The sequence below is a fragment of the Manacus vitellinus genome, unplaced genomic scaffold (assembly GCF_001715985.3).
Source record: "Manacus vitellinus isolate BGI_N305 unplaced genomic scaffold, ASM171598v3 scaffold_17_pilon, whole genome shotgun sequence".
In the NCBI taxonomy this organism is placed as follows: domain Eukaryota; kingdom Metazoa; phylum Chordata; class Aves; order Passeriformes; family Pipridae; genus Manacus; species Manacus vitellinus.
The window spans coordinates 1,490,274-1,515,144 of record NW_021939256.1 but is presented as its reverse complement, the minus strand read 5'-3'; the positions used below and the strand labels follow the sequence as shown (position 1 = coordinate 1,515,144).

The window sequence follows — 24,871 nt, the reverse complement described above, 5'->3', positions numbered from 1 at the left end:
ACATATGAAAAACTCCTGTACAGTACTTTGAGCTCTACTGTGAAGTGTTTTTTGGGGCTTAGTTTAGTTAGTTGGTCTCAGGAAAACTTAACATACATGAACACTCTGATTCTGTAGGACTAAAATATATAGCTCATAAAAATTGTGGTTTATTGCCTTGCTCTAAGTAGTTTCCCTCTGGTCACAAACTAATTATGTCTTTCAAAGGTAGCATATTTGGTTAACTTATTTCAATTGTATTTTATTCTGCAGTTTATGCTTTTTAAATAATATAATACCACTCAGACATTTAACTCCTGGTCAAGAAAAATACAGCACTGTTGTCAAGTCCTCTTTTGGATGTGCTACATGATGGGTTTAACAGAAAATATTCTATAGCTGGTTTGGTTGGTTTTGCTTTTTTTTTTTTTTGCTGCTTATTGTTCTGTGAGCAACTTCTTTGAACCAGCTGGTTCAGTCTCTGCCCTCACCTCACTCATTTCACCAATATCTCTTTTTCTGCTGATTTTAAGGCCCTGTTTCTTTATGGTGTTATGAAAGAAATTTAACTGTAATATTGGGTACTCGGTTGCAGCAATGGGAATAGGTTATTTTTCAGTAAAACAAAACTGATGTTGAAAATACAAATGATAGTAGAAGTTGTGAGATCTTATGAAAGCACTAGTCATTTTGTTGTGCTATTACTTTGGGAGGGGGTGGGGTATGTACAGGTTTGCAATCTACTGATTATTCAGACTCCGTGCAGTTGAAGCAGAAAAGCTGAATAATCAAACAATCTTTGTTTAGTACTAGTCAGTTGCACAGTTTTTAAAGAACACAAATGCTGATAGGTCGAACAGGTAATTTAATTTTTCCTCTTAAGCACATGAAATTGTTTATTAGAAATGATGCTCCAGCTCACTTTGCTGTGGGAGGATCCTTTGTGAGATACTCAAGATTAAAACAAACCTGTATGTTCTAGTAACACAAAGGAACAATTTTTCTTTGAAACTGGTGGGTGGATAAAATTCTTTGTTTAAGTTTTTAAAAAAGTTTCTGCGGGCTGTATGGAGAATTGCCACATGTTTCTCATAGATTCCAAATTTCTGCCATAGCAAGTCCCACTGGTTTCAACCACAGGCTCTTTTGTTTTCTGTACTCTCCTTTGTAACCCTCAGCAAAGGGAGGCAATGCCAGTAGTTCTGGAAAACAAGAAAGAGAGGGTGTGAGCCAGGCCTACACTGCTGCATTCCTCTGCAATGGTAGGCCATGCCACTGTGGGCTTTGTTTCAGTTCTTAATTGTAAATCAGTGGCATGGATAACCAAGTGACCAACTCTATGAAAGCATGCAGAGTGCAGAAGGCAGTTTGTTCAATCAAGTGGATCAGTTTTTATTACAATCTCAAGGTCAAAAATTGTTCTATTGCAGGGAATGTTTTTAACTTTTTTGAATGCCTCTTTTAGTTGTAGGTTTTTTTACTTGTTCTCACAAGCATACAACACCTTCACACACCCATGAGGCAAATAACATTCCAGAACCATTTCTCTTTCATAGAATCATAGAATCATTAAGGTTGGAAAAGACCTCAAAGATCATCAAGTCCCGCCTTTGACCGAACACCACCATGTCAACTAAACCATAGCACTAAGTGCCATGTCCAGTCATTCCTGGAACACTTTCAGGAATAGTGACTCCACCACTTCCTTGCCTGGGCAGTACATTCCAGTGCTTAACCACCTTTTCAGTGAAGAAATTCTTCCTGATGTCCAACCTGAACCTCTCTGGTACAGCTTGAGGCTAAAGATATGACAACAACAATCCCCCCCAGCATCTGTACTACCTGTTATAGGGACCCTTTTTCCAAAAACTGTTAGCTGTACTGCGGAGTGATGCTTAAGGGATGCATTTATCATGAAACTGGTACTCCTGTAAACAAGCAATGGTTCACAGTTGCATATTAAACACTTTGTCTGGGATGATGAAGTCTAACAGAATTTAGGGGAAAGAAAAAAAATCAGGCTGTTGATCAACCTAATTAACTTGCAAAATTAATACTACCTATTATTTATCACTTCTTATTCCAACAGTACTTTTATATGTGAAATTAAAGTGTATTGACTTGTGTTGTCATCAGCATCTATCTTTTAGGCGTTGGGTCCCTTAAATGAAAGATGCAAACTTAGGAAAGCAGATGATAATTGCTGTTAAAGGACATAATTTACTGGTTGTGTTACATATAATTTTACAATTTACCTCAGTACAAACATGACCTTTAAACAGTTGCTGCCATACTGAAAGAAGTGTATTTAACTAGATGGGACCCATGCAGACTTGTACTGCTTGTACAAACAATGCATACACTAGACCCAGGACTTAAAATCTAAAAGTCTGTTCTTGACCCTTACCAAGAGGTCGATGGTTTGATTGTCCTTATGCAGATCAACAGTGCTGTATGTAGTAAAGGATGCTTCTGGCAGATAACTTCTCCTATATAGACAACCTTCAAGATAAACTACTTTCACAGCTGAATCTTTCCATCTCCACTTCCTGAGCTCTCAGAAATACCTTTCATGTAGCTGAGGGAAGTGCTGAAAATGGTACATCTCAGAATGATGACAAGGCCTGCTCTGTGGTATGCTGAGGGAACTGAGAAGAAACTGTCAAGCCAGCTCGGGAGTTTAATTTATCCCACTGTCAAAAGAACAGCACTACTGTTAGAAACACCTTTGGCAGCCAGCAAGTTTTTCATTGACTGGCCTTTTGGAAAGAAGGTTGCTAGTCATTTCAGGAGAGATTTTATTGTATCTCTTACCTAGCAAAATAGCCACTTGTGAATCGATGCCACAGCATGTCAAATGTTTGAGGGTTTGTTTTTTTACCCAGCAGATCTGGAGTACATTTTAGGTTAGTATCAGAAATAAAGTGAGAGGAATCACACTTATTTTTTCATACTGTAATAATTAGTGTCTGAAAGAATTTATATTCTCATATGCGATTTTCATACTTTTTCCTGCAGCATAATTTAATGCTAAAAACTACAAATTCCTATTTTACCCAAGTGAATGCAGTATTTATTTTCCTAAAAATTTGAGCATAAATAATATAAATAAAGTGTCATTCCTTTCTCTTGCTATACCTGCAAAGACAGTTGATTCCATAGCAGGATGTGAACTGACATTTCCCTTCTCTCCATCAAACCTTTTTGTGTTTTCATGTCAGCTCTTTTGTAAGGCCGAGTTCTGCTACCTCAGCAGCTTTTCTCCAGTGGGAGAGGACCAGGGAGGGCTTGAAGGAATGAGATCTTTCATGAGTCTGAAAGAAACTGTGCCAAGCCTTGGGTGTTAACAAAGGTCTAATGGGTCCTATTTGACCTGTTGGTTTTCAACTCTCAGGAGGCATAATACTTTCTGCAGAGAACAGCTAAGAAACTGGTATTCCATGAGGCATCAGGGATTCAGAAAAAGCAACATTTGTCAGATTCTTCTTGTAAAATTTTAAGTTGAAGTTTTGTTCACCTGACCACAGCAAATGTCAGCTCTAAAAATATGTTGTGCCTTTATTAACAGCAGTGCAATCCTTTTTAGCAGGCTCAGCCAGTAAGCCTTATTGACCCAAGATGTAGTATAGAACTAAACTTGGTCTTTTATTCAATTTAACTCAATACTAGTAAATACTGGACCAGGTGGGTTTTTGCAGTTTTTCCCATATTTTTAGTACTAAGGTTTATTGTAAGGGAAATTGTGCCACAACAGACCCCTTATTCACTGCCTCATCAGATCAGTGTAGAAGTGTACTCAGCTCATCAATGGAATGGAAACACCCTCACACCTTTTGTTCCAGTCTGGTAGGAGCCCTATAGGCTCCATAATGTCTAATGGAAGCAGTTGATGAGGAAAGTCAAAGGAGCGTATGTTATGCTTAACAGGTGGCTTCTAATTTTTTGTGGAGGTTTGGGCTACAGCTTGATTAACCTGTAGGGAACGCTGAGTTTTTTGTGCAGAAAAATGTTCTTCTTTCAGTTATGCTGAAACTATAGAGAAAATTTGCCTTTGGGTGGAATTTTTTTACCTGAAAGTGACAAGCTTTGGCAAAGAGGGGAGGGAGGAGAGCGAGCTGTAATGGAAGTGGTCTCTTGGCTGACTGCAGTAGGAGTGTTAAACTCATGTGAATCTGTATTGTGAGACACACTGGCATTTTTTCTCTGGATTCATTCTGCTAGCAAATGAGGAAAATGTTTGTGTAAAGGCTAAATGCACCATCAGATCAGTTGTAGTTGCGTTGAGAACCATGACCAGCTGTTTGTCACAGTGATGCTGCATGTCATCTATTCCAAACAGAAATATTTTTCCAAAATTGATTTCCAACTGTTTGACAAGCATCAGACAAACCCAGTAATTAGATCTGTGAATTGAAATGCCTGATGGCATATTGCCTTCTAACCATATTAGTGAAGTTAGGCTGAGAGCCATTTTTTGTCTGCAGCGTCTTAGTATAATGAGGATGAATCAAGCTTTGCAGTTCGGATTTAACAATGCAGACATAATTCTTTCCTCTCTCTCTCTGCAAATACTTCTGTAGTGAAGCCTATTGGCTGTAGGCATTCCATTCTACTGTGGACAGCACTGCAGTAAAAGTCCAAACCAGGAGCTGGAGTTCTCTGCACCAGTTTACTGGTTTGCACCCATTCTGTCATCCCCTTTCTTCCTTTAGTTTGATCAGTGGGTGTTCCCACAGCATCCTAAACCATGCAGTGCTCCTCAGAGCAGCCATGACTGGCCTTGTTGTTTCTGATGGATGACTTGCACTGGTCTGTAGGATGAATGGCTTTGCTACTGTTGCCTTTGACACTTGATACCACTGAGCACCAAATAGTTTGGATCCTTTTTCCAAAGACATTAAATTGGTCAGCTTTTTGTTTGATCTTGGCTCTTGTAATAGGTCACAGTCTGTAATTACTGCTGCATGTTCAGACTCCTCATTTACACACTCCACTGTTCCATCTACTGAAGAACATTAGAGTTTGATAGTGCTGAGAGTGATAGTGCAGAAGAAATGGAAGTGTTTGGCTTCATGACAGTATCCAAAGACAGAGTTGAATTAGGACTCTCAGCACTGCCTAACGCTGTACTTCCTGCAAACAATTCCTTAAGGTCATTTTTCTAAAGAACTTAACTCCATAAAAAGGAAAGGGAGAACACTGGGAAACAGTTATCTCAACACAGAGTGGGAACCCAGACATCCTCAGCTGCAGCATATATGTAGTGATGATGAATGTCCTTTTTCTGACCTTTCATTCTTTCAAATGCCTGATTGTACCACAAATATTACTAGAATCCACATCTTCCAAAATAGTGGTTTCAACCTCTTAAATAATGCAAGGTAAACTTACTAATACATATGCCTTAGTGTTACAGCTTACTAAAGATCTTGAAATCTTAGCTGTTACAAAGTTGGTAAATTTCTAGATGTAACCCTTTGTTGTTCAAGTGACTAAAAACAGGTGAATCAGCACAAAATTTCAGATGTTTTACTTCATATTTTATTGTCATCATTTCAGTAAACATACTGAAATAGAGTTGACTCAGAATTGAGAACTATATTGCATTATATTTAACTATCTTATAGAAGAGAGAAGACTGAAAAAGAAGAAAGGACAAATATGCATTATATTTCATGTGTGGAAAAACAGTGCTTTATAAATACATATGACTTAAGCTAAAAGGTAAGGTTGATTCAAAAGGTCCCTTTAGTTCAGTGAGATAATTTTCATCTTCATACCCTGAGAAAAGGAGGCCAAGAAAAGGAAATTAGTAATCAATCACAGCAGTCTGTAGTTATGATAAAAGTATATTAAATACTTGGTGTTACAAAGTTGATTAAGGTACTTTCTGGCATTTGTAATGAGCAGATGATACTTAATTCTTAAGATTTCTTACAGATATTTAAGGTCCTGTCATTTATTATCACAATCAATATTTGCAATATTCTGTCACTGTTGATCTAAGCTTCTCTTGAGAAGTTAAAGTAGGGGAATGTACTTCAGCTTCTATCAGCTTCATTTTCGTCATTTATTTTACAACATTTGTAGAGGGAGCAGCAATAGGAATGTGAGAGGAATTACAAGTATCTGCAAGAAAGCAAGACTGGAAAGGAGTGGGAGGAGATGAAAAACTTGTAATCTATTTTAAAACTCTTAGCTTAACAGGTTGTCCTCTGTATGGAAGAAGACTACAGTTAGGTGTACACAAGGAGACTATCATAGAGCAACTCCACCAAGTGACCTGTGAGAAGAATATTTGTATCCAAGATGTCTCTGTTAGAAATTGTACTTTGCACACAACAGGTTTCCATTGCCTTGAGAGTAGTTGTTGTTTGAACCATGTGAAGCTGTGAGGTCCCAGCCAATTAGAAACTTACATAAAAGAGTTATTTTGCTTCTCAAGAAATGGAATAAACTATTAATGTCCAATTGAGCATCAAGGCACAGTAGTTTTGAAAATACTTATATGGGGCCTAACTCCTATTAAAGACAATGGAGCATTGGATTTAATATTGTTTCATTGAAAGCACCTTTGAAATTTCGCTTTCGTTTCATTAACAGACTGCTCAGAATTTTTATTCATCTGTATTCCTCGTTATGGAAGTCACTGTGTATACAGGGAACAAATGGCCTTGTTCACTCTGACCAACACTTACAGGAAAAATTGTGCCTGCAGAGGCTCCAGAGTGGCACAGAGCAAGGGGAAGTGGAAAGGTGGTGTTGCCTTCGGGAATGGTCCTCGGCCGTGCCTGGAGTGTCACATCCCTGCTCACAGTCTGGCTCCCTCCTGCTACTTTTGGGCCAGTGTGAGGATGTGCTTTTCTCACACTGTCATTTGCACAGCTTTCCATGACTATATTCAATTAAATGTAAATAGAAAACACTTTGATAGCCTTCTGGTTAATGCCTATGGCAATGCATTCTGCTATATCCTATTTTATAAGGATTAACAAAAAAAAAGCCTCTTCCTCCCTGGGCAACTTTCTATGTACAAGCGATACAGTACAGGAAGGATACTCTATTTTAACAAAGAACATCTTGCAGGGAGAGACAACAAAAAATGTTATCAGTATCATATACACAGCATTTATAATGGGTAGTAATAGAAGTCTAAATATTTGTTTTTAAATGAACAAATAAGCATATGTTTACATGATTCATTAATTCTGTATATCCTTAAGACATTATTAAAGTGATCTGTCTCTCCAGATTCACTGGAAGACTTTGATTAGTTAGCAAAAATACTAACCATATCTCTTACATATTTCTATATATCAGAGAAGATTTAAGCATGCAGAAAATCTAGAGGAAAACTTAAATGTGTGCTTTCATTACTGAAATAAAGCATACAGAAAGATTTATACTTTATAGCTCACTGAGTATGCATTGGGAGAAGCTACTTTTGTGGCACAATTACCCTTCTTTGTTGCTTACCAATACCCGTATTCAGTGACACAAAGAACAACTGTTGTAAAAAATATTAGTATGCAGATGCTCTGCTGTTTTGTTAATGCATTTAGGTATATACAATAACTCTTTTGTTTGCTTTTCTTTTTCTGTCCTTGAATGGATTTGTATTATGGTATAGAATCTAAGCTTAGAGTTGCTGTTTAAAATGTTTTGCAGTTTTAGAATGTGCCACAAATCCAAGCTAGTTACCAAGCTAGTTACTTTTCTTTTGTTATATTAAGAAAATAATTTGGGTATATGAACAGTTTGAGAGTATCTTTTCAGGGAAACCCAAGTCCCAAAGTTGCCAGCAAATATTTCCCCACTAATGAGGTCTTCAGTGACAGTTAGTGTTGGATAAATAATTGTATTCCTGAGAGATACTTTCAGATATTTTAACCAAAAAAATTTTTCTTGAAGTCCCTTAACATTTTCTAGGTAGTTTTCACAGAAATAAAAAAAATATTGCACAGCAAAACTGCACTTTATGTTTTTATATGAAAAACTAGCAGGCTGGTTACAACCAATTGTAACCTACATACAGGTGTTTATTTGCAAAAGCCATCATTACTGTCTTGTGTGTGTATCCATAATATTATTTAAGAGTTATTCTCAGCCTTAGAAAAGTTTTCTTTGCTGTCCTGTGGGTGGGCAAAACCATATGAAATAACTGTCAATAACTGAAATTGCTCTGGTGAATCAGCAAAGTACTGGAGTCCAGAGTACTTCAAAAACATAACAGTATTTACCAGATCCTTTCCCTCCCATGGCAACAAGGACCAAATCAAATGAGGATGTAACAAGATAATAAGCAGACTCTAAAGGTAACACATGACTAACAGTAGCTTATTTCTGAAATTCTGAGCGTCCTTAACTCCAAAAGATGTTTCTGACACAGAGTGTGTGAGAAGTATCTGTGCTTGAAGGTTGCTTCTCAAGCAATGACCTACTAATACTCTTTTGGTGTTCCGTAGAGATAAGACATATTCATCAGTGGATGCAGTTCCACTTAGAACAGTAGGAATCATAGTATAGACTAAAAAAAAACCTCAGTAAATCTTTTTATCACTGATAGAAAGAGCTACTACAGGTAAAGGGCTAACTGTGCTGCAGCTGATGCTTTTCAGATATTTTACTGCATGCATCAGAACTCGGCTGTGGAGAAGGCAGCGGGCATTTCACTTTCACCACAAGGGTCTTTCTTGGCACCTTTCTTGACTAAAAGCTTGTCAGTTTCTGATAATTGTTTTTTATCACTTCTCACAAGCACTAAATGCAAATTGTACAGTTTTGCTCTAGGCCTTCAGCACTAGGACATTGCACCCCGAGTGCCAGAATAATCATACATGGAGAAAAACCGTGATGGGAGGCCAAGCAGAAATTGCAGTTTAGCGTTGTCTACCTTTTCTGAAGTGAGGACAATTGAAGAGTAGAAAAAGAGCCCCCTCCCCTCATTATGCTTGTTTGATTCATACTGAAGTTACAGTGAGTGATTCCAAATGGGGCCAAAAGCTCTGACATCGTGGAGAGGGAATGTGCACTTGCGAATGCACAGATCTGCAGTGTCACTTTAATTATTTATTTTTTCCTTCTGTTCTGGAAAAAAAGGGCATAGTTTAGTGTTGCAGTCCTCACGGGACAGTATGTGAATTCTGATTGTTCACTGAAAGCCTCTCATCAGCAAGAAAGTTAGTTTCAGTTGTGCTTCAAGTAATCTATTGATCTATTTATAAATATGTTACATTAAAAAAAAACAACAAACCACCACACCAAAAAAACCCACCTAGAACTACTGCAAATCTGTGTGAGAACATCATCCCAGTTTCAGTTCCAAGATAGCTTAATGTTCTTAAAGGCTGGTAGAGAACATAGTTTCATTACAACTGCACATATTACGGGTTTTGTATGAAATGAGCATCTCAAGGCAAGGGAAAGAAAGCAGCATTGTTCCAGGGCTGTTTTTCACAGGCCTGTATTCATATCTCATCCTTGTTGTTTGCAGGAGAGGCAGATGTGAACCAGAACAATGGGACCTCCACGAAGAACCCAGCGGTGACAGACTCCAAAGGCACAGCAGACCCAAAGAATGCCTGGCCTGAGGCCAACCCAGCTGACACGACTGGTCGCCCCCACTTGATCCGCCTCTTTTCCCGAGATGCCCCAGGAAGAGAAGACAACACCTTCAAAGATCGGCCCTCAGAGTCAGACGAGCTACAGACCATCCAAGAAGACAGTGCAGCAGCTTCAGAGAATTCGGATTTGATGGCTTCACAAAAACGCTCCTCTTTCCGGCACGGATCAAAAATGGCATCTGCAAGCACTATAGACCATGCTAGACATGGATCTCCAAGGCACAGAGACTCGGGTCTACTTGACTCGCTGGGCAGATTCTTTGGAGGTGAAAGACATGTTCCCCGGCGGGGCTCGGGCAAGGTGAGCTCTGAGGAATAGAGAACTGCAAAGGCTACAGGAAAATACAGTACAATTAAATAGGAAGGGTGGGTCTCAAAGAAAGGTCTAACTGCTTTAATGCAAGAGTTGACTTAGCCAGCAAGGTGGTACTTGTAATGTAATGCTTGGCTTTAGACTGAAAGCAACAACAAAAAAAGCTGGGATCTGGGATCTGGGAAACAAGAGGAGCTATTCTGGATAGTAACAAGGAGTATTAGAATTCCAGGTGGCTATAGAAACATTATTGAGAGAATTTTTATGAGTATTTAATGTGCATTGTATGTTTTTGTATGCTCTGCTTTTGTACGTTATTATTAAATATTTGCAAAAGGGAGCTGGATGAGAGCACTAAATGCAAGACACTTGGCACTAACTGAGAGACAAACTTGGAAATAGATGTTAGAAAAAGAATTGTGGCCAAATTCTCAGCCTGCTTGTGAAAAATCATGTTTTAAGCTCAGTTGACAGCACTGACGAGGAGATGGCTTCACAGATATTATCCTGAATCCCAGATGTACAAAATTGTCCAGCTGCTTTATTCTGGCAAGAAGTTAGGATATATTCCAAGCATTTCCTATTAGAAGTTTTATAACAAACCATTTCTTCAAGGTATTGATGAAAGGCTATTAATTGAATTCTTTCCTTTTCCAGTATTAACCTGCCTCCTCTGATAAACTATGCAGCTGGCATATTAGTTCACTATTACTCAAGTGGCAAAGTTTAAGATATTTTTGCTGTATGCTTTGCCACGTAAATGATAAGAGGAGTCTTGTGTTCGTGTGTCCACACACTACATAAGTATTTTAATGGAACTGCTGTAGGGCTGTAAAACCTTCTTTTAGCTGAATTTATTGTAGTTGCTTAAGTTGTGTGTTGCAAAAAGCAATGCTTATAATTGCTGACTGGGCCCATGAATAACCTTTGACAACCTTTGAGGTCTATGCGGTATTTCTAACCTGTGATATGTGCTGTCTTATAATTTTACACTGGGACAGAGTACATACTACTCTGTGGTGTAAAACTGATTTGTGGTGGTACAACAGCTGCAGGCTGTCAGTGTACTTCCCAGCTCCACACCTGGAAGCTCCACAATGTGTAATAGCCCTTCCCTGAAGAGCTGTTGTAATGTAGAGACCACTGGATGAAAAATACTCTAGAAACATAAAACCAGCAGCTTCTCACACTTGGTAGTCAGTACTAAGCAAGCTGTGTGTTTTGTTCTTTTCATTGTTCACATTTACAAACCGGGGCCTGTAACGCTGCTGTCAGTTTTAGCAACCAGGCAGTTGTTTCTGTAGGTATGTAATGTTCATACATGCAGCAAGCAGTTTCTGCAAATATCAGAGGCTGTTCCCAACACTGTTATTTTCTGGAACCTGGTTGGCTAGCTCAACTCTTGCTGTTTTATTGAAAAATAGTTTATGAAATGTTCTTTGTACACAAAGGAAACGATACCAAAAAGTTAGATTCTGCATACGGAATACACAGAGGTATGTACGTTCCTGCTTGGCAATAAATCAAACCAGCCAACTCACTTTTTAGAAGTAATGGCTAAAAAATGACTGCGAGTTGTACAAATTATGTATTTTATCCTTTGGCATGAACAAGATTGCTATGATTCTCTACAGATCTCTACATAATTATGTATGAGAGGGGAGGAGATCATCCCTTTTATCTCTGTTGCTGTTCAGTAAAGTGCTATTTTGAAGCACTTAAATGTCTGCAAAACAGTACAGAATTATGGACAATTCTAACATATTTTTTTTACCCACCAGAAGTACTTTTTTATTTTTCTTAAGAGCAACTACACGTAGTGTTACAGAGTCCTGACTTGCAGATCTGAGCTGGAAGCCCAGAGAAGTTTTATTATCTTGGCAAAAGTCAATCACATTAGGACTTCAGTGCCAAAGCATCTCTAGCACTGTTCCACACAATGATAATATTGATGCATGTCCTAGGAAACATTCCTAGGAAGTTCTCTCATGGGAGGGCAGTGTAGAAAGTATTGAGCAAGTGGCACAGACAGTTGTTTCAACTATTATTTATTTAGCCTTTGAAACAATGCCTTTTGGTTTCTTGTATCAAGGAAGCCTTGTGGTGTCATTTATTTATACATGTGTACACAGGGGAAATCCAGATGGCTAATAGTCTTACTTGTGCTTAAACCCTAAATAGTTGTTGTCATTTGCTGAATTTTGTTGAGTATGACTACTGATAGATGGTGTTCATGGATGACTTCAAATAGAATGAAGTCCTTTGGCAGTTTCCAGACTCCATTAAGTAAACAGGTCTTTGGTAAATAAGATCAAGAAAAGCACCTTAAAGGATGACTTTCAAAGGCTTGAAATGCAAAAGTTCCTAGAGCTGCACTGTTCATTTGTTTGCACTTGTTTTTGATTTATTTTGAAGCATTTCAAAGCAATTCTGCAGCTGCCTTTCTTGTAATCTTCATTTTTCAGCCAGTCCATGCCCCAGTGGGAGTGTATATCTCCACTACCCACACCAGCAAGCACTGGAATGCAAAGACAACACTTGCTCTTTGTACAGATTTACAGGGCTGACATTCAAGCAAAACACATAAATTCTTTGTGGAGGCATTTTCTTCTTGCAACCATGGCTAAGAAACATGTTAATGAATAATATTCACTATTGTGTACAGAAAGGTGGGGTAGGAACAATGCTGGGACTGTTTCATGGCCTCCTCTACTCCTATGGAACAGGTTCTCCCTTACCCTGCAATTCTGAAGTTAAATTAAGAGTGCATGGGAGTTGTTAAAAATAGAAATACTGGAATGTACAGAAATACCCCTTCTCTAAGGGACAGTAAGCACAGTGGCCCTTGTTCCCCCAATCCAAACCCCATCAATATTTTTGGATAGCCGAAAGTCAAGCAAAATCAGCTTGAATTTTGTACTTTTAAGAAAAAAATTTAAGACAGAATATTCTAAACAAAACTGCTGTTGTGCACAGCTCAAATTTAATTGTACTAAAGAAGAATTTAAAATGGTGACAGAAAGAAACTGTGGTGCAGACATTTTAAAAAGCATGCGAGAGGGAATAGCATAAGGATAAATTATTTCCTTCCTAATCTTTATAGAATATTTATCTAAACATTTGTAAAGCGTCTAAGCAAGTTTGTTAAAATGATCAAATGTTTACTGTGCCTCCTAGATTCTAGCCTGTATTCAACTTCAGTATGTACTGACTGCTATTTTGTTTCTTTGATGCAGCTTTTTATGCTTTTGTAATTCTTTTGTTTATGATTTTTTTTTTTCCTACTAAAGTTTGGATTGTGAAACAAGAACTTTTCTGTCCTGGTTTAACATTATGCATTAACGTACTAAACTTAAAACTACGTTTGTGACACAAATGCAACAAACCAAAATATTGTGTGTGACAGTAAACAACAGGCTAAGACCAGACTTAGTGAAAGATTAAATCAGTTTTTCTTATACATTTTGCTTCAGTTTTGTATGCAATCTTGTAAAGTTCTTCTGTTGCCTGTATGAAGCCTTGCTCCTATATTTCTTTCCCAATATCTGTGTGTCTGGATGCAAGGAATACGGAAAGAGATGGGGCTTCCCCATCCTATAGACAGATAAAAGGTATGAGGAGCACTGGGCTGAAGTTCTTCTCATCTTGAGCAGAATCAGGGTTTGGGATCAGAATTTCTGAAACAACAGTTCCAAACCCACTCCTAAGTTAAGCAGTTGCTGGAACAGGGATCTACAAAAATGGTTGCAATAGATATGCACAGGCAAAAAGTTTAGGAACCACAGTTTTAAATAATGCCAGGGAGAGATAAATTAATCAGAATAATTTAATAATTTTTCTTTTCTTGCACTTGAACTCTATATACATTTGCTGTGGAAGCTTTAATGTATACTACAGCACCGTGAAGAATTTGAAAAGGAGTTAAATCACATTGTATACTAGTCAGACTCACATTGATTTAAGTTTATACTTACTGTGATTTTTATTTCCAAGTCTGATTTTTCAGGGAGTGGTATTGCTCGTGATACTCTGTTTTGTAAAACCTGCTGTGCAAGCAGTGTGCTTGTAAAAAATATTTTTATATAGTTTATGGTGGTTGTAACAATAATTTTGTTTTAATCTTTTGCTTTATATGTGCTTTATGTATTCATTAAACTGTTTATATCACAACAACCGGTGTACTAATGATTTAATTTGTTTTAAATGCTTTAATCCATTAACAGAAGTTGCAACAAACTACTACTTGTACATGATGGGTTTTCAGATCATTAAAAGAGGCTGTATGCTCTTCTCCAAAATTCAGCTGAGACAGTTCATGGGACAGAAATAAAAAGAGGTTGCCTTCTGGAAGGAAAGGACTGGGTTTTTGAATAACTGAAGCTCCTAAATCTGATGTTCTCGGTTTATGATAATGGGAACTGAATCTGGCCTCTTGTTTGTAGCAGGTACTAATGAATGATGAATACCTAAACATGAATTAATGTATCAGAACTGCCAGTTTGAATCTCATTTAGCTTGTGCAGTGGTAGAACCTCTGAACGCTTTAGATCTGTCTGGTTGAAAAAATTGTCACCCATACAAAACCAGAAAGTATTAACAGGTGAGTACACTTAGGAGCCAACATTACATAGGATTGATTTTGACATGTTCATTTAACACACGTATGGCCATATACATGTTATTCATGCCTAATAGTTAACACATTATTTAATGTACTGGAACTTGCATTTTCAAGGAAATTACTGCTTAAAGCGATTATTACAAACTAAATGAATTTGGGAGTTGGACCAAGTAAATGCTCTGTAAGTGATGCTTAGAAATGTAAGCACTAACTTTTGGTGAAGTATTAGTGATGCTTTGTTCTCAATCTGGCAGCAGCTGCATGGCAAAGTTTGTTCAGAAATGGGACAAAGTATTTGGGGCTTGCTGATTTGTATTACAAGTTAAAGAGAAAATCATGACTGGGCAGACAGGAAAAGCCAATGGGCTTCACTGCTTTTACTGTCTTTTATATGGTCTCTTTTTGCCTCTGAAATTCAGAAATGTGTTAGCAACATGTTCAGGCTAAAATACACATTAATCAACTGAAGCATTTTAAAGGTCTCTGTTTCTAATCAGTTTGCATCAAAAGGTTTCCCCCTTTCATTGAACTTCTAACAAACAGGATATTTCAGTATAGTTTTTGCCTAACTTTTTCTAGAGTCTTCTATCCACAGGTATGATATAATAATAATAGTAGTAGTAATAACAACAAGTTTAAGTGGGAGCTGAAGAAGAGCGCAAAGGGTTCTTCTGAGCACCTGGTGAAGTTCCAGGCTTGCTGGTGCACTTTGCCTGGGCCTCAGCCTAATGGCATGGCTGCTGGAGGGTCAGCTTTTGGGTCTTTTGGTAGTAACTGGCCTTGGCTGTTCTCAACAATTCCTCTCATTTTCACCTGCAGGGCCCCACACCCCAGCTGAGAGTAAGGTCTGGATTTAATTTTCCTACTATATATGGAGGTGGTGGGGTGTTTGTTTAAACAAGTGGGAGGGGCAGGGAGAAGGTCAAATAGATCTAGTGAAAATGTAACATGAGGTATTTCTTTACCTAACATTGAATTTTTCTCCATTTGTTTATTTCTCTGCAGATGAACCAATCTGATAAAAAAGAAACAGTTTTAGACTAAAATCTGTTATATTGGGGTTTTTTCCCATCACATATATTATTTCCTTGTAAAGGAAGTACTGCATTATCCTTAGCAATTGACATCTTATGACGCTAAAATTAATGTTTTTGTTCTTCAGTTGTTTTGAGATTGTACCATGGTAAACACTGCCCAATAGAAAACTGAGACAAAAGCATTTTTTTCCCCACTGACTTTGTTTTGTACCTCTGTCATGACATACCATTAGTGACAATTCTGGCTTTCATCTTGTGTAGTCATGCAAAATATCTTATGTTGTTCCTGAAATGGTCTCCTGTTAGACATGTTCTGTTACTCATTTCTCTCAAAAGTTACTTGGTTTCATTTTGAGCTGCACAAAAAATCGTCCACTGCCATTTTTAGGTGATTTTACTGAATTTCTTACAAAGCAATTTTAAAAACATTTGTAAAACACAGAATTACTTCTGCAGACCCAAGATGAGCCTTAGCTCTCTTTAACTTTTTGCTTATGATGCATCTACCTTTTCATTTCTGATGACACATCATACAATTAATGTGCCTTGGAAGCTGTACAAACCTTAGGTTTGGGGTGATCTGTCTTCTTTATTTTATACTAACTCTATTGTTGGAATTTTTACCTCAGAGTGACAGTATTTGTTAAAAGAAATAAGCTATGAACCATGCCATGTCTAATTTTTTGTAATAGTAAACTCTCCTTACTTACGCTCTCTCCAAGTTATGCTGATACAGGCAATAGTACTTTTAACAACCTGTACAAGAGTTTAGCTTGTCATTTGCTTACCTATTGAAGGCAGAAAAGAAATAAAATTGGGCCAGTCCCTTCGAAGTTGAGAACTGATAAAATACTTTGTGGGTGGGTGAGTGTGTGCAGTCTGAGAGATGAAATGTTTATTTCCAGAAATCAAGGTTTTTTCTCCTCTTTATTTCTGGTCAGCAGCTATAAAGGGATAGTGTGCACCTAGTATTTATATTTTTGTTTTCCTAAAAATTCCTATCTTGTTCATTCTAAGAGTTTCATGACTATATGAAACAGGAACGGGACTTTTTGAAATATTTAGAAATTTCTGCTTTCTTACCAATAGCCATATCCACAATGTTACATTCTTTCACTGTAGCAGCACCAACAAACAGATGCATCTCCACCAAATACATATACAGGTGATCAGTAGAAATTTATCATGGTGAATACTGCTCTAGGATGCTTCTGTATCTTGACCATGTACAGTTAAGTCCTTAATGCTGTGAAATCTGCTGGTAGCAGAAGCTACTCTGAGAATACTAGCCAAAGTCTCTTTTTTGCTGGAGTGATCATTCTCAAAAAAAACCACCAAACAAAACCAAAAACTCAGCCAAAAAAAACCCCACACAAGCCATGGATCATTTCAACAAGGTTTAATCTACGCCATCAATACTAACTTGATAAACAACACAGAGGACAATACTGAATATGCACCACAGACTCTGTCCAAGCAGATAAAGAACCTCTGTCATGAAAAATATTTGAATGACATGATTTATGCTGGGCAGAAAAATGCTTCAGAAAAGAAAAGGCAAATTAAAGCATTGGGTTGTGCCTCTGAATCATTTATCAAGTGTCACAACAATGGAATAAAGAGGTCATGGGCAAAAACCCAGAAGGTACGATGGCACCGGTCTCTCACTCTGGTTCCATCATAAACTAGAATTTCTCTCCTGAACAACTGTCTTGATTCTTCTTTTTTTATCCAGTAATTCTTTAACCTGCTAATTTGTGAACAAGGCACTAAGAATAAGTGTGTTATAGGGAAATGTGGTTCTGAATTATCAACTGGCGCCTCTCCTGATGGTGTTCTCCATTGTTTCCTCCTTCATGCCATCTTTCTTATCTTCCTTGCATTTCTTACTTTTCAGTCATCTCTAGTCATTGCTGACGTGTTTGTTATTCCCATTGCTCTGGTAAGAATTCTACCTCTTTTTTTTTATCACCTATTTCTAGACAAAGATTGTATTAACAATCCCAGCACAACTCTGGAAGGCAGAATCTCCTGTACTCTACATCTCTCTTGCTGCCAATTGTCCTCTGTAAGGGCAATTTGAGCAAGTAATTTCATTTCTGTCTTAATTTCCACATTAGTAAAAATTATCAGTGCCATTACAAGGATGTGTGGCCCATTTTTTTTAAAGCGATTAGAAAAGCCTGCTGAATTTGGTAATTAACTATAATGGCACCATCAGACCAGCCAGTGGGGAAGATGTTGGTATCCACATTGGTTTTTTTAACAGATCAGCAAGCTGTGAACAGCCTGGAACAAACACCATCACAAAGAGAAAATTGGTACTTGGGTTGTACATGAATGAAGATTGAAGCAATGACACCGGTATAACACAGCTCTGGTTTAGTAGTGCATGTTCACAGAAATTATATTACTACTAGAATAAGCACTGAAAAATACATCCTCACATGACACGTGCTGTATGTTCTGTTGCTGCCTGATGAGAGGCTGGGTTAGTAGCACTGGAGGGCTCTGACACAGTGCCAGCTACGCCCAGGAACACAAAGCCCCTCCAAATTCCAAGATGAAGCAATTTCTATATTCAAGTGCCTGTCAGATTGTTCTAGTCAAACTATATAATAAAATTTCCTCATTAAAAAAAAAAACAACCAAAATGTAAACACTGAATAAGACTTACTGAAAGGATGTGTCTCAATTCCTGTTTAGCATACTGTTTCGAAGTGGTACTAACTACAGCAATTCAAACCTGGGTAGGAATTTCCTTAGAGTCTGGATTCAGAATCCACTTCGAGGACTAATACAAAATCAGCTGAGTAGCTTACAAATAATCTTTCAGCCTTTTCAGCCTCTCACCTGATGAGAGGTGTTTCATCACTTGATGTTTAAAAGCTAATTTTAGTCTACCAGTATGGTTGAAAATGTCTTAGTTGGGGGGGGTGGGGCTGGGTAAGCATTACATCCTGTAGGTTGCGGAACAGTTTGGTTTTCTAAGCCAATCTAAATGTACTTTTCATGTCTATATGAATCTAAAATTTGTTGATTTTTTTATGATTTCTTTTAAATTCATGCACACTGACTCACTGGGCATCTTGTGAAGAAGATCCATTGGACCAAGGAAATGTTAATTGTTTTTCATTCTTATGAATGTCAAAAATCTTTACTTAGTTTGACTACATTTTAAATCAGCTATTTCTTATTTCATATGTATTTGGATTTTGCCAGTAGAGAAACAACATAGGATGTGTTTAGATTTTCATCTCACATCCTAAAGTAGGCAACAAAACCACTTAACAGTAATAACTGAAGGGGATTGAAAAAAAGCTGTAAATGCAAGTACTCCCAACCCAAAGTATTTTAATACTGTTATTGTCACTAAAGCTTATAACAAACTGAGTAGAAGTTAGAGCTTTATGTTTCTATTTACACATATATGGGATCTTCAGCTATAAGCAATCCCCTTGTGGAGGATGAGAGCTCCCACTGACAGCTTATAATATGCATCTAAAAGTCTCCCTTAATGAGTTGCAAGATCTGACATACCCTGTTTATAGCAAGCGAAGTCAGGGATGGATTTCATGGGATTTCATCACTAAATACAAGCCTGCTTAACAACAACTTTTATACTTTTTATACCCGGAGTCAGCTGTTGCACAACACTGAAAAGTGTGCATATATATACACACACACACACACACACACACACACACACACACACACAGGTATCTTCAGGTAAATTGGAAATGTAATAATCTTCCAGAAAACCCCAAGTGGAGCACATACTGTTAAAGAAGTTGCAATTTTTTTTAATTTTTTTTTTTTTTAATGGCTCCTTCAAGGTATTAATACAGGTTGTGTCAGTAAATGTAATGTAATTAGTCTGATGTGAAAGTAGATGGCTAATACAGGGAATGCCATGCCAACTAACGTTGAGACTTAAAATACCTGCATGTTTTCTTTGCATTGTATTCACAGTTACTCTTTCTCTTTTTGGCTGACATGCCTAAGGTAGGTGACAGAGTAAACCAGTGCAACCTTCCTCTGCAGCACCAGAAAAGACTGCAAAACATTACAATATTGAATCACTCCGTGTGACAGGATAACTGTGGAGATTTTACATGTATTTTTAAGAATTCTTAGTTACATTATTAATCTTTAAAACTAATAATTTCACAGTGAAGTTGCAAACTGCATTTGTGTCATGAGATCTCCCAATTACTGCTTAGATTTCCAGTACTGGCAAATTTTATCTATTAAGATAATTGAGCCTAAGGGTTGTTTTTGGCTTTTTTGAATGTACAGCAGAGTTGACTTAGTAGAGATCCTTTATTAAGGTCAAACATAACAATAACTGGGAACGGGAAAAGCTGAGTGTTCTCCCATTCAGTTACTGAAAAATTACTGTATGTTTAAATTTTCTTTAAGGGCACAAACAGAGGCATCTCCATTTTAAACTTCACCAGCAGTACCCAAGGGCTCTGAATTCAACTTATACTTTGCAAGGGCATTTCAAAATACATAGATATGGAAGCCAAAGATACTTTCTATTGGCAATGCCCTCAAGACTGAAATTCCTTACAACATTGCGAGAGATGCAGGGAGAACTCGCTGCAGCTGCTGGGCAATAGAGACCAGTAATACAAAGAAATAAGAAGTAAATTTCATCCCTTCCTAAAACATGGTTGCTCTTCTCTATTCCTATTAGGTTTTAATAAGAATATCATTTAAGGTCAAGCACTTAAAGAATATTTAAAGATAAATGGTGATGATCTGAATGTATTAATGAAATGTACAATGACTACTGGATGATTTCATTCAAAAAAGTCCACTTCTATCACACCATCCCAGTAACAAATCCTAGCAGGATAAACCAGATATATTTTCTCTTTTCATTCTGAATCTGTTCTAATTTACCTTTTAACACCTATAGATATCAGTTATTACATAAATACGAGCAAGATCAGAAAAACACCGCTGGATTTTGCTCTCTGCCCCTAGGATCCAAAACCTGGACAAACAAACTACAGGTGAAAGAGTAATTCCAACAATGAATTGAAGGGAAACATGTAAATTACCTGTCACGAATTGAGAATAATATCAAAGATCCTGAAGACATATGATGTTTGCTGATGACAAGATTAAATGAAAGCACTTTATTTGTAAATCAGGAAACACATTGTTTAAACTCACTCAGAACAGTAATTAAAAATTACTTTAGATTTGCTACTGCTTCATTCACATTAAAAAGGGAGACAATCAAAGACAGTGATGATGTTTGGCACTGCAGGCAGAAGAAACTTTGTATTTACAGCATAATGACCTTTTCAATAAGCCAAGTTGATATCACCCAATAATTGATCAGAATGCCAAATTCAAGAAACTCAACCTGATCTAAACTCTAAAACCCTATATGCCAGCTTTTCTCCATGCCTGTGGCAATCCACAGCCCACAGGCAATCAAATCTGATTTTAAAGTTTTCTACTTCATACACTGTAATAGTTGTGCAGTTGGATGGTAACCAGTTTCTGCTGCTAATGATGGATGTTCAGATCTGGCACTTATCATGTTATTTATCCTAATGACATGGCAGTCAGCTGGTTTCAAAGGCAAAGCAATGGGCAATTTGAATGTACATTAACAAGACAAACACATGGCTGAAGTAACTTTCCCTAAACACCTGTTGGCAGCTTACTGGCTCTCTCTTCCTAATCATGGCCACAGAGGATATTTTGGCAACACTGGAACTAATGACAAAGCAGAAACTGCTGCAGAAGTATAAGTAGGGCTGCCTGCCTGACACTGCGGAGATCCAACAGATCCCATAAAACTTAGAATTTCCTGCTTTTAAAACAGTATCTACATGTCATCAGCAGGCAAAAAAACAACCCTGATAAAAACCAGCTGAACTTCTCTACACTGATTGCTTTTTTCTCCTATGGAGATCAATCTTATAAACAATATATCTGACTTAATATGGACTCTTGCCCAGGAAGCCCTACTGAAAATAGAAAGTATTGTCGGCCTCACTTGATTTCCTTATTCTAAAAAAAACCCCACATTGTTCTTGCAGTGTTATGTTCATCAATGTTATGTAGTCTTTGGGAACTGAGAAATGATACATGATGTATTCCTGCTCTACCATGAAAAATGACCTAACATAATTTTAAGGTTTTTTTCTATTTCTGGTTTAATTTCTAAAATTACATTCTACTATCCTCCTCAAGAAAAGTTCCCCACTTAGGTAAAATTAAAAGGTTTCTGCTACCTAAACTTTCCAGTAACAGGCTTAATTCCACACTGAGCTGTAATGTTAAAAACATGTGCATCCATATGTATGCACAACATATGTCCATATACACACTCTGTATTTGCCATTTCATAGCACTGACAACTTTAGGGTGCAATCTCTGTACATTTCCAAGGCATTTTTCTCTTCTTTTCATTCCTGGTGAAAACGACTCCTCATACCATCACTGATAATCTGTCCTTCCCAGCTGACTCAGTGATATGCCTGCTCTGTTTTTCAGGATATACATGCAGCCAGGGTCAGCCACCACGTCGGGTCCATCCCCCAGAGATCTCAGCATGGCCGGCCTGTTGATGACAACCCTGTAGTCCACTTCTTCAAGAACATTGTAAGTCTCCCCTTCGCTTGTTATGCAGTAAAATGAAATATTTTCTTTAGGATCCATCAGCAACCATCACTCCCCGATCATTACTCTTTATTTTGAGCCTCGTTAATTGTACTGTGCCTTTGCACTCATTATGCCATTCAAATACAAAAATAATTTTTACCTAGGAACACAAACAATACTGTAATGCTACCAAAAAAGCATGTGGAACTCTCCACTAGCCCAGTCAAATTTCAGCAACGATGTCAATTATACAGCTTCATCATATACAGGTTTTGTCCTTGTGTCTTCAACACTGGCAGTATTCAGGAATTATCACTGCTTAAAGACAGACATAAATCCAGTGTGTTCTAGGCAAATCCTAAGACAGCAGAGGAGCTTCTCAGTGCAATTACAATTTTTAACTCCTGGATAATTTGCAAAAGGCTTGATGACTTCCTAAATTTATTTTTGCCTTCATTTTACAACTTTTTTATGTTGCTTTGTAGGTCTCACCCCGTACACCTCCCCCAATGCAAGCAAAGGTAAGCAATTTCAGGGGCTCAAGCAACGTCCATTTATGGGCTAATTCATACTAATTCAACTGCAAGCCTGATTCATTGTCTTTAATGACACTAAGTAAAAATCTACAGGTATCATTGGGAGTAATTTAAAGCAAGGGCTTAAGACATAGAAGCCATGGTTCTCTTACTCATGCACTTTCTGACTTGAGGTATGACAAATCAAAGCCACTCATAGGGATTTTTATATTCAATTCATGCTGTGATTGCTTTATGTAATAAAGTAACAAAATGTAATGCTTGCAAACAAGCCTCACCCACCAGAAACTGTCCTTATATTTACTAAGCTCAGTTGGCTTTTGCAATACATAATACTGACAAACCATGGCTAGTAAAGTCAGTTCTTGTAATTACAATAATGAATTTTGACCTTTTTTTGCTTCGTGAAATGACTGTAGACTTGTTTTCAACTCCTGCCTCATTATCTGGCCATTATTTAATTATTTTTGCTGCCTTTTCATCTTCTTCTGTGTATGGCACACCCAGATGCTATGTTCCATAGTGATCATCATGTCATTGTTTCTATTTCTTGCATGTACAGGGAAGAGGATTATCCCTCACCAGATTTAGCTGGGTAGGTGATGAATGTGCTTTCAGTAACAGCCATTTTATTTGCCAGGCCAAAGCATATCTTGCTCCATTGCCTCAAGCTGCTGCGGCAACGTGATAATTTTGTTTTGTCTCTATTTTGCTATTTTGCTTTTCCCGTTCCACTTTCCTCCCTCCTTCCACAGCACTTTAAGATGGGTAATTGTATTGCTTGCTCTTATCCAGCAACTTGACAGCTCTTGCAGCAATAATTTCTTTTGCTTTAGCACAAAGGGAGCAAAATCCAATGCATGGCAAAGCTCTCCTTTAAGAGTTCTAGAAGACTCATCTGTTGCATTTTTCTTTTTCTGGGATGGACAAAAATGGGAGGGAGTGCTGGGATGGGATAAGTGCTTATTCCACAGTTCAAACTGCTCTTATACAGTCTGCAAAACTAACACTGTCACTAATCCAAGTATTTTGTCCCACCTTTCCTTGCAACCCCTGTCAGTAAAAAAGTGATCTACCTAAACAGCGACCAGACGAATTCTTTCCACAGTTTCTCAGAACTAATTAAATTGTACTTCTCTACCACAGGTTTGATTTTATACAAGATGGCATGTAAATTACTGGCATTTTAAGACAAAATACCAGTCTTCAAGCCATTAAGCTTTTTTTTCCTTATCAGAACACTACAAATTAGCTGATATGTTTGACATCTTAGAACTTGTGAAATTAAAACATATTTTGTCATGCAGGTTAACCTTCCAAGTATTCATTTTTTGATTGTGAATTCATTTTTTACAGATTGATGCTTCCCTCAGATTTGAGTCTATTCAGATCATTTCCTAACCTGTTTCTTCACTTGTTTATTACATAAAAGATTGTTCTATTCCAACAACCTCCAAATTCCTCATTTGAGTATTACATTTCAGTGATCACAAACAAAGATTATAATGTATATATGACAATTTGAATGTGACAATTTGCAATATACATGAAAATCTTTCTTTGCAGGGTGGTGAAGGACACAAGCCAGGATATGGAAGCGGAAAATTCTATGAGCATAAATCTGCTCACAAGGGACATAAGGGATCCTATCATGAGGGCCAGGGCACTCTTTCCAGAATCTTTAAACTGGTAAAGTACAACAACTTACTCTTAAGTACAAAAAAATTGAGTCCAGGAAAAAGAGAAGCCAAACCTCTCCAGAACCTGCCATGTTTGAAACAGCCACACTTCCTTAAAGCTTCTGAAGTAATTAGATTTGCATGGATAAACTAGAAGGTTATTTCATGGCTTAGTGACTACTTACATGACAGGAAACAAAGGTAAAAATACACAGTTAGTTACCATCAGGAAAGAAGGTAAGTCCACAAAGTCCCACAAAGACCTGCACCAGGATCAGTGTTGTTATTGAACACACAAATGAGCTGGAATACAGAAGACAAATGAGCTGACACAGCTTATTGCTGCTAAATTATCTAGAATAGTGAAAATTGAAGCAAACTGATCAACTGCAGAAAGATAGTACAAGGCAGTGATACACCTGGCTGAGATGCAGTAACAACTTGAGCAGT

General features: G+C 37.5%; 1 protein-coding gene across 1 annotated transcript in view; it reads left to right on the top strand.

Moving 5' to 3' along the window:
• The window catches only part of MBP (myelin basic protein), an 88,953-nt gene that overhangs the window by 60,702 nt on the left and 3,380 nt on the right, over positions 1–24,871 (top strand). The window contains exons 4-8 of the mRNA XM_018070021.2: positions 9,473–9,903; positions 22,099–22,206; positions 22,692–22,727; positions 23,305–23,337; positions 24,309–24,431. Of these exons, the coding sequence (XP_017925510.1) occupies positions 9,473–9,903; positions 22,099–22,206; positions 22,692–22,727; positions 23,305–23,337; positions 24,309–24,431 (731 nt within the window). The remainder of the gene's footprint in view (positions 1–9,472; positions 9,904–22,098; positions 22,207–22,691; positions 22,728–23,304; positions 23,338–24,308; positions 24,432–24,871) is intronic.